The following is an 11137-nucleotide window of genomic DNA, read 5'->3' on the forward strand; positions in this document are numbered from 1 at the left end:
GGAAGCCTGTATTTCTATCTCCACCAGTCTGCAATTCCACTTAAAAGGAAAGATGCTGTACTTGAAAGCCCCTAAAATGCTAATTCTTAGCATACTTAGCAGAAAATGCCCAAGGTAAACAATGGTGTTTCATCCTCATGAAAGTTGGATTCTGGTGAGGACAGACTAGAGCTGTCACCTTGACCCATAGTCAAAGAGCGCCCATACATAGGACCATCCACGAGAGCCAGCCACGCCCACAGCAAAGAATGGTCCTGTGAGAAGAGGCTTTGACTAATGAGAGTTCTCAGCAGCCCCTGGGCCAGCATCTAGCCAAACAAATGCAGCTCTGATTTTTCTAAGAACCTTCCACCTTTCTCTATCTTCTGCAGTTACGTTGTACATTTTAGACCTGACTGGGAAAGGGGGGATGGGGGAACACTCTATCTTGCTTTCCTGATAGTAATTTTTTACTTGCATATATTTTTCAACTGGAATATAATGATATTTTTATTTGATTGATTTGAGAGGGTTCTTTGCTCAAGATAGGATCTCACTATGTAGGCCAGGCTAGCCTTGAACTTATAATCCACCTACCTCAATATCCTGAGTGCTGGATCTACTTACAGGTGGATACAGGAATATGGTTTTTAGATAAGCTCTAAATGTTTTCTCTTACTTGCATAATGTAGAATTAAAATTGTCTGTGTGCACATATATGTGTGCATGTGTGACAGTTCTGAATGATTTGAGGAGAACTGGGCAGTTTGGTTGAGGCATATGCAGGTCCAACATGATCAGGGGTCCCTGCCAGAGGGAACCTGACTTCATTGTTGGTAAGACTTGTGTAAAACACCTGGAAAATGGCCAAGTACTAGACTGGCCCTGAGAGTGAGGAAATAGTGTAGACCGGAAAGGACACACAGGGAGCTCTGGGTCTCAGTGATGCTCAGGAGGGTCAAGCCAGGGAGCAGTGCACACTGCAAACATCCTTCAGAGGCCCAGGAAAGTCATCCATCTTGTTCTCTTTCACTCCTGTCTCTGGCAGGTAGCAATATCTCCAGTAAAGAGTCTCTGAACTCCATAAACAGGAGCTAAATATTTAACTACCATACATGGTTCCTGTAAGGTTTGAAAATGCATAGCATAAAGTTTTTGCAAGTATGCAATAACTACTAACTTCCTTATATCAAACATTCTAGAAACCATCAAGGATCCAGACAGGGTGCAACATAGATCCTTCCCTAAATTACAACACAATTAATCCCAAAAGCTGGATTAAAGGCATGCTCCACCACACCCAGCCATTAAATTCTTTGAAATTACTAGTTTATGAACAATTTTTTTTTTCTTTTGAGACAGGGTTTCTCTGTGTAGCCCTGGCTGTCCTGGAACTCACTCTGTAGACCAGGCTGGCCTCGAACTCAGAAATCCACCTGCCTCTGCCTCCCAAGTGCTGGGATTAAAGGTATGCGCCACCACCGCCCGGCATGAACAATTATTTTAAGGTAACTCTAACTTCAAGTAGGGCCTGTAGAGGTTAATCTTATCAACCTAATAGGATCTGGAATCAACAAAGAGAAACTCCTCTGGACAGGTCTGTGAGCACATTTCAGAAAGGACTGAGGGAAAAGACCATCCCTTAGATGAGGACAGCACCTTCCAATGAGTGGCCCAAACCCAAAGATGCTAAAGGTGATAGCAGTATTACTGCCTGCCTCTACAGTGTGTCTATCTCATTGTCGTTGACTGTGTTGCGGTTGACGGTGTCTATCTCTGTTGTCATCTTGTTGAATGTGTCTATTCCCTGTTGTTGGTGTTGTTGTTTGTTGATTATGTCTATCCTTGTTGTTGTTGTTGTTGTTGTTCTGTTCACTGTGTCTATCCCTGTTGTTGTTTTGTTGACTGTGTCTGTCCCTGTTGTTGTTGTTGTGCTGTTGACTGTGTCTATCCCTGCTGTTGCTGCTGTCATCCTTCCTAGCATCAAACTCCAGCTCTTTGGCCTTCCAAAGACAAAAGACCAGCAACTCTCCAGAAATCTTCCAGGTCTTGAGCATCAAATTGGTACTGCTGAGGCATCAGATCTTATGGGCCGAGGAGCCACCATGTTCTCAGCCTTTCTGCGATGCACACGAGCATTGCTTAATTGCTCTGCTCCTGTAAGAAGGAGCCCCCTTTTATAAGATACATATCCTGCCATTTAGATTTCCCTAAAGAATCCTGCCTAACAACACCCTGAGTATCTGTGACTAGAAATGCAGAGAACTGCATATGCAGAATTTACAGAGTTTTAGGTCAGTAAGGCTGTTCTTTTCACTAGCTAGGGGAGTTGGGTTCAAATCCTTGGGACTTCCATGCTGAAAGAAAAGAAACTGACTCCCACACGCACAGTATGTCATATGTATACACACAGACACACACACACACACAACTAATAAATAAACTGTAATGTATAAAAGAAAGAGGTTCCCACAGTTAAAGACATGTATGGTCATTGCATACAAAATGACCACCAAGGAACCTCTTCTATACAATATGCATTGTATATGAACTTACAACATAAAATGAGCCAATAAAAATCTTTCAACTGCTGCTTATAATCAGAGCCACCAGATGATACCTTCCATTTGGCAGCCCTCTTTAAACGTAGTCTGTATGCACTAACCTGAACCAAAAAGCATTTTCTTAATGTATATATCAGACACATTTATACATCAGAAAATGAGGATTCTAAATCTGCATCTAGTATAGACACTAGATGGATATATAAGGAACTTGTATGTGGCTGTGATGCCGATTGCTGGGGGCTCCTGTTTCTGTTAAATGTGTTTATATTCCTCGAGTATATAAGCCATCCAAAGTGCAAAGTATAAAATGCCACCAATCTGGTGTTCTCCCAACTGTAACTGTTAATGGTGATAACCTTTCTCAGCTTGTCACCTCCCTGTTCCAAGCTTCTATCCCTAATGACTTCAAGTAGCTTCAAGTCCCTAGTTCAGTGAATCTGGAAGACCCCTACTTTTGGGGGCCTGCCCAGGCAAAGGCTGGGGCTATCAACACCTCTGCAGTGCTCTCTCTAGCTACATGCCTGAATCCTGTAACATGTGCCAGAAACGCACATTTCACTCAGTTCCGTGAAGCCACAGAAAGCAGAACATGGCACCTCCGCCTCATGCTGTTCCTCCAATTCCTAACAGAGACGCAGTGCAAGGCTGCTGAGCCAATGGTCTTCAAGGCACAATACTCAAATGATGTGCACTGGAAAGTCAGGAAAAATGAGAACATCTTGGTCTTATAAACTAGACAAAAACTTTGTGGCTAGAGCTGACATTTTTGAAACCCATAAAATGGCGAATGAAATCCTATTGCTGAGAAACAGAAGGCTGCAGCAGGTGAGAAGACATCACGAGTGTGCACACACACAGTATGAGAAAGCTCACAGGCTTTTGAGTGGAGGTTAGTGGGTAAATTAAGACAGTTACACACCAGGCGCTCTGAGAAGCCTCCTGAACTCCCTGCTCCTGGACAGACATGCCTGGTTCCCAGAACTCCATGGGCTCTCTCTCTGAACATGAGCCTGGCCTCCCAAAGTCTTCAACTAGGCTGCCCATCTTGCTTCATGAACATGGAGTTTCCTAGGGGAACATTTTGTTCTGTGTAAACTTTCAGGCTTCCTCTCACTGCTTCAGAAACTCTTTAGATGGTAAAGCACTTTCCTTCCAATATTCCCTGAATCAGAGATACATGGACACATTTGCCTACCGGGAAGCTTCTGGAATATCTCTTTAATGGAGGACAGGGTCGTTAAATCTCGGGGAAGAATAGTCTTTAATGACTAGAGCTAGATAAGACTTTGTTTGGTTGGTCGATTTTTGGTTTTGGTTTGGTTTGGTTTTGGAGACAGGGTTTCTATGTGTAGCTTTGACTGTCCTGGAATGTGTTCTGTAGTCCAGGCTGCCCTGGAACTCATAAACACCTGCCTAACTCTCCCCAGTGCTGGGATTAGAGACATGTGCCACTGCCACCTGGCACTAGGCAAGATTTGTTGTTGTTGGTGGTGGTGGTGGTGGTGGTTTTTTGAGACAGGGTTTCTCTGTATTGTTCTGGCTGTCCTGGAACTCACTCTATAGACCAGGATGGCCTCAAACTCTGAAATCTGCCTGCTTCTGCCTTCCAAGTGCTTGGATTAAAGGCATGCACCAATGCCTATATTTACCAAATAAAAGTGAATATTCTGACACAGCGTACCAGCTTCATTGTGGAAATTTTATGTTGAGAGATATTCCCTTCCTTGTGGAAAATCAATTACTCCTCCCTTCCCCCCTCCCCCTCCTCACTTCTTCCTCCCTCTTCTCCTTGCCCTTTGTCTTGTAGTGATGAGGATCAAATGTAGATGCATTGGTTAAGCATCATTATCCACCCTGATGAGGTTTAGAATTACCATAGGAAACACATCGCTGGGGTTCGCTATGAGAGTGTTTCCAGGAAGGTTTAACTAGAGATGAAGACAAACCGTGAGCGTGGCTGACACCATAAATGTGCTAGGGTCTAGATGGACCAAAAGGAAGAACGTGAAGCTGGGAGACCGCACACTTGGCAAAGTGCTTTCCATGCAGGAAATGAGAACTACGTAAAAGCTGTGTGACTCGGTGCACCTGTCACCCCAGCGCTGGCCAGTGGAAACAGGAAAATGCTGGGGACTGACTGGCAAGTCTAGCCTCAAGTTCAGTGAGTGACCTTGCTCAAAAAAGGGAAAAGAAGATAGCAATAGAGGAGGACATCCAATGTCAAGCTCAGGATTGCACACATGCACAAACACAGGGACATGCAGTCGTGTGCATACACCACACACATAAACACACAAGCAAAGAGGAGTCCGGGACGCTGAGATGAGTATTCATCTTTTTCTGTTTCCTGGTTGTGAGCACAATATGATGGATGCACTGTCAGCAGCGGCCCCAGAATAGAGAAATAACTGACACATCAGGCAACTGCTCTGCCACCGACTGGCACCCAGGCCCCAGACAACATGCTTTTAAATATTTACTGACTTTGCTTGGTGTATTAGTTAGCGTTTTACTGCTGTGAACAGACACCATGACCAAAACAACTCTTATAAGGACAGCATTTAATTGGGGCTGGTTTACAGGTTCAGAGGTTCAGTCCAATATCGTCAAGGTAGGATCATGGCAGCATCCAGACAGGCATGGAGTAGGCAGAGGTGAGAGGTCTACATCTTCATCTGAAGGCTGCTAGTGAAAGGCTGACTTCCAGGTACCTAGGGTGAGAGTCTTAAGACCACACTCACAGTGACACACTTCTTCCAACAAGGCCACACCTCTAAATAGTGCCACTCCCTGGGCCAAGCATGTTCAAACCATGACACTTGGTATTAGCCTTCCCTTTGGAATGAGCATTTTCTTCTTGTTTCTCATGTAATCCAGACTGGCCTTGAAGTTTCTACACGGTCAAGGATAGCCTTGAACACCCAATCCTCCCTCCACATCTTCTAAGTACTGAGATTGCCGTAGTCAGTCACACTGCACACAGACAACAAGTAACAACAAACAAATATTCTAGCAACCAACCTGAAATTTAAAAACAAATAAAAATGTATTTTAACTTCATTTCTATTTATAAGATAAAATATTTCCAAAAGGGTTGGCGAGATGGTTCTGCAGTTAAGAGCACTGGCTGCTTTTGCAGAGGATCTGTGGTTGATCTCTGGCTGCTCACAATCATTTGTAACTCTGGTTGAAGGGGATTCCACACTCTTTTCTGGCTTCCGGGATCACTAGGCATGCAGATGACACACATGCAGGCAAAATCCCTATAGTCATAGTATATAACATTTCAAAGTGTTTGCTATAGGCTAAGGATCTCACTCTGTGTCAGAGATACTGACCTATTAATCTATAAACCTAACAAGTCTACATCCCCCACAACAAAAGTCTTGGCTATTTTGTTTTGGTTTTGTTTTGTTGTTTTGCTTTTGAGATAGGATTTCTCCATGGCAACTCCCTGGAAACAACAGAGATCCACCTGCTTACCACCATGCTAGGACTGGAGGGGTGTGCCACCACACCCAGTCCACCTTTACTATTTTCAATGACAATACTCACTAAAAGGCTAACTTCATTGTGAATTATAATTCCCAACATACAGCTGTAAAAATAGTAAGCAGGGTTGACATGTTTTCTAAAGGGTCAGAGAGTAAATATTTTACAGCTACTTAGCTCTGCTGTATGTGCAGAACACCCACAGAATATTCTAGTAAATATCTGTGGATGGTCAAGTCTGAATTTCATATAGTCCTGTTTGTTGTTGGGTTGCTTTTGTTTTTAATCCAGAGCTCTTTCTGCTACCCTCTAACAAGCCTCGGTGATTCTAATTACGCTTCCAGAGTCCTGGCATTGCAGGGAATGAGACAACATAGTCAGCCTTGGTTTTTGTTTAATCTAATCTTTCTAAGTCACCGAGGCTAGCCTCAAACTCTTGACAATGCTGCTTTAGCCTCCTAAGTGCTGGGATTACAGGTGTGTACCACTATATCTGATGTCAATATAATTTTTATATCACAAGGTGATAATTCTCTACAATTTAAAAAAAAACTTTAAACATGTGAAAATCATTTATAGGTTGTATGAAAACAGACTTTGGGCCATGTTTGGCCTGTGGTAATTGTACTGACACATAGAACCATGAAAATACCCTCCCTTAAACTTAGTCCATTAACCCCAAACTGATTATTTATGCTAGCCATGTGCTAGAAAATAGGACACTTAGAGTAATAATAGGTTCCTTTATTTATTTATTTGTTTGTTTGTTTGTTTTAGAAAATAAGTTGCTCAGGAAGAGTGGGAAGGAAGGAGCTAAGTTTTTACCCAGAATGCCCTTCCACTCCGACCTGGACACATAGAGCCATCTCTATATGGCTCTATATGGATTTGGATGAAGATGATTCCCACACCATCCAAACCTAGGGCTCTGCTATGCACAGTGCAGCGCTTGCTGAATGAACTTGGTTGCCATTGAGAGAAAGAAGCCACCTTTCCATCCCCCAAAGCCTGCACTTGGAGTGCAGCCTGCAAGATCCCGGCGTCTCTGACTGCTAATGGCCCAGAGAATGGGGCAGCGCCACTACACAAAAGGGTTTTGGGACAAATGTGATGGGCTCTTACAACTCCCAGCCAAGGCCTGTGGCATTTTAATTCATCCAACATTTTGCTATGGCAAGGGACAGAACACTTTTACAAAACATTTTGAAGATCATTTTTTTTCCCTCAGTGTGGAGAACTTGGACTATTCCACATCAAGAAAAAAATGTATTAATACTGTTGTTTCATAATTGTCACACTGCTGTGTCGTCAGCCGAGCATCACCCTGACTGCTACGGCCTCCCCAAACCCTCAGAAGGTAAAACATGAAGCACACAGGTTGACGCCGCCTTGACTTTCTTAAAAGACATTTGTAGCCAATCACGGAAGAAAATAGCCTTGAGTCTGGGCAGGTATTTCCAGAACCCAGTTAAAAGTGCAAGCCGACCTGCATGCACACACCTAGCCTTCTGAGAATCAAGCCTGGCTGTGAAGATTCCACGTGTGAAGGCCTTCCTCTCCCACGTGGAGGTGGGCTACCTTGACTTTTTCCTGCAGGTTTTCATCAAGCTGTAAGGACCAAGTCTCAAGTTAGAAACAAATCCCCAAGGTCACGCTGGTCCTGGCTCAGGGTTCCAGAGCTCTTTTATTGGAGAGAGCCTCTCCCTGGGGAACGAGGATGTTCCTTATTTCAATGCAGACTGAGAATTCTAGGAGGGGAATAGAAAGGTCAGTGGAAGCTATGAGAAGACTGGGGGGTCAGAACACTGTCAGAGCCTGCTGATGTGTGGATCCGCGCTGAGAGTGTATGGTTTAACATTTCGCTTCTACCACTCCAAGCGCTGTCAATGCCAAATCTGAGTCGCTCAGCTAAGGATCCCCGGGGATCCCTGGCTGGAACTTAGCTTGCTGGTCAGCCTCTCTCTAAGTCCCGAAGTTCCCGGACTCAGAGCGGGTCTGTGGAGCACTCATAACGCAAGGTGTAGTTGGCCCCTTCGTTGTTGTCCCAGTATTCCCCCTGTTCGCAGCGGTAGCTGACGGCAAAATGAATAGCGACTCCACACGAGTCAAAATCCTCTCCTTCTTTGGGCTGCAGCCCCGGTGGCAGGCACAGCGAGAAGCAGAAACGCTCGGTGCTCGGCTCCTCCTCACTACCTTCAGCCCCTGATCGGGAGTTCCCGGACCGCACCGGAGCCAGAGGCTCCAGTGACTCCGGATGCAGCTCGGCCGGCACGTCCAAAAAGGTGCGCCACTCGGTGAAAGTGTATCGCACCGCCACTGCCCTGGGTCCGGGACAGCTGACCACCCGGCCAGAGCCGGTCACCTCTGCGCGGGGCGGCAGGGAACACTGCACTCGCTCCAGGCACACTCGCTGTCGCCGCAGGCGCTCCTCTGCAGCGCGCAGCCCCGGGAGCTGGAAGAGGGGTCGGAGACGGGCGCGCGGCACCAAGAGGGGCGCGGGCATCTTTGCCACTGCCAGCAGCCCCCCCAGCTGCTGCAGGTCCTCGGAGCGCAGCGGAAAGCTGTGGAGACGGGAGAGCACAGCCGGCGGCACCTGCGGCTCCTCCGCCTCGCTGAAGTGCTTCACGCTAGCCAGGCTCAGTCCCAGGGAGTCGGCGAACTGCACGCGCTTCTTACACTTGGAGCAGCAGTCCCCAGCCGGCTCGCCACTCTCCGAGCTGGACTGTCCCGCCTGCTGCCTCTGCTGCAGTAGCTTGGCCGCCTGCAGGATGGGGTCTGCGGGCAAAGAAAAGGAGCGCGCACGAGAGCGGCGATATTCCTGTAGCTCCTCCTGTTCCGGGAGAGCTGCCTCTTTCTGCGGCGACAGGGGCCTGTCCTGGAGCTGAGCGTCAGAGATCGGGGTCTCAGAGGTGCCACTCTCCACCCCTAAGACCTCAGGGACCGACGACGGCTCTTCCGCGGATGACTGATCTCCGGAAGACGTAGAGATGGACGCTTCGGAACTTTGTAGCTGCTCCCCGGAGGGCTCCATGACAGTATCCGATCCGGCCCGAGGATTCGTTCTGCAGGAAACGCAGAGTCCCCTGAAACTTTATCTACTCCCGCAGCTGGAGTGCATGGTTCAGGCTGGGCTCGCCTACCCTGGCCGAAAGCTGATTCAGCCTGGGACCTCCAGCTTTTAGCTGCGGCTGCCCGGGACCAAGAGGGAGGAGGATGCTGGCCAGGGGCTAGATCCCAAGGGGAGGGCCACGGCGGGGAGGCGCGGCCGCCAGAACACCTGAGAGCTAGGTCCGTAGTGGAAACTAGAACTTTCTGAAGGTCGCTGACTAGCTGATAGCTTTGATCCACCCTGCGGCGATGCTGCAGGTCTGTATCACCTGTGGGGCGGTTCTCTGCTTTCAGAGCCCAGAGTAAACCAAGTTTTCCAGCCAGTGAATTTACTATTCCTGAGCAGGGTTGTCGCCCAGCGGAGACCCTGGCTGCTACCGGCCTAGGGAGTGCGCGATACAAGAATGTCATTAAGGCAAGCAATCGGCCCTTTGGAGCGAGGTGCATCCCTTCCCTTTCATCCTGTATCCTGGAAACTTCAGGGGTCCCTGGTCGCAAATGTGCAGTTGCCCCCCCCCCCCGCGCGCGCGCCTCAGTGCTACTAAAAGCTGGGAGATGGCTTCCACCTACCTAGCGGGTGATCTTGCTGGTGGGTTTGAGCTAGGGACAGAGCAGGAACCCACCGGGAGTTAACAAGGCAGCCAGACCAGCGCTGCCGGAGGCCATTGGAGCCTAGCACTAGAGCACGTCAAGGTCCTCCCCCTTGTCCGGCCCGCAAAGAAGAGGGCTGGCACCTCTCTCCGTGGCTAGACGCCTTCCCTCAGACTTCAGACTTCAAGGCATCCCTCTCACAGGCCTGGCCTGTGACTGCAGAGTCTAAGGCTCAGGTCCTGTGGGGGTTGCCGGTCAAAACCCAATTGCGGAAGAGGAAGAGCGATGGGAGACCGCATCCTTGGCACTGGACACTTCCTAAAGTGTTGTATTCCCAAAGTTGCCTTCGAGCTAACTTTGCCCTGATCAAGCTTTCTCACCAAACTTCATACCCACCTCCCATCACCCCCCCCCGGCCTCCCTCCCCCCACCCCCCAATATCTGATTCAGGCAGTTCCTAGAGGATTTCTAACAGGGAGACACCCAGGACCGGCTCTGGGAACCACCATTTAGGGTTGGATAACTGCCTGACCATGGTTGTATGTATACTTACATAAAAAGTTGGGGGGTTCTAGAAACATTGGTCTGCAAATCAAGAAACAAACAAACAAAAAAAAAGCAAAGCTATTTTACCCAGGCTTTTAAACCGAGGTTTAATTCCTGAGCATGATACAGCCAAATTTAAGAAGTCCTCAATAGTTACTAATTTTTAGTATCTATTGAGGACTCACGGGCTGCCTATTCCTCCCCAAGGCTGAGGGCCCCTCCCATGTGATCTTATGTGCACTAAACTCCATCAGTCCTGCTCTGTACATAGCACATAAAGACTGGGAAAGTCTGTTCAGGTCCCAGAGCCGGGCTCAGGTCAGGTTTGATCCCAGCAATTTGGGAAATTATTTTTATGGCCAAAGTTCCTGGGCTAGGGAGGAGCAGGCCCCATGGTCCCTTGGCTGGGACTTTCTAACCATTAAGTATACAGTACTTAATATACATGCTAACTTGGTCCTGGAGCTCACAAGAAGATTCAGGTCCACCTAGAGTGCCCCATCTCCAGCATCTTCAAAGTCTGTGGCAAAGTCTACATGTAAATAGACATTGATACATTGTAATACCAAGTACAATGTTCACAAACTAGTTTGTTCCACCACCACCCCTACAGGGTTTCTCTGTGTATAAAGCTGGCTATCTTGGAATTCACTCTGTAGACCAGGCTGGCCTCAAACTCACAGAGTCCTGAGATGAAAGGTGTACACCACCACTGCCTGACCTCACAGACTAGCTTAAAACTGGACTAGAAACTTCAATGAATTTTGAGTTTGGAGTGAATGGTCCTTCTCACTCGGACAGATTCTCATACCAAACAATACCTTGTCTAATGCCAATGTTTTGTTTCCAAGGTA

General features: G+C 47.5%; 1 protein-coding gene across 1 annotated transcript; it reads right to left on the reverse strand.

The window, feature by feature from the left end:
• Window positions 1-8022: 8022 nt before the first annotated feature.
• Ppp1r3g (protein phosphatase 1 regulatory subunit 3G) lies at window positions 8023-9069 on the reverse strand. Its single transcript, XM_052156251.1, has one exon. The coding sequence runs from the start codon at window positions 9067-9069 to the stop codon at window positions 8023-8025; it is 1047 nt and encodes a 348-aa protein (XP_052012211.1).
• Between the last annotated feature and the right edge of the window lie 2068 nt (window positions 9070-11137).

The sequence above is a fragment of the Apodemus sylvaticus genome, chromosome 14 (assembly GCF_947179515.1).
Source record: "Apodemus sylvaticus chromosome 14, mApoSyl1.1, whole genome shotgun sequence".
Taxonomy (NCBI): domain Eukaryota; kingdom Metazoa; phylum Chordata; class Mammalia; order Rodentia; family Muridae; genus Apodemus; species Apodemus sylvaticus.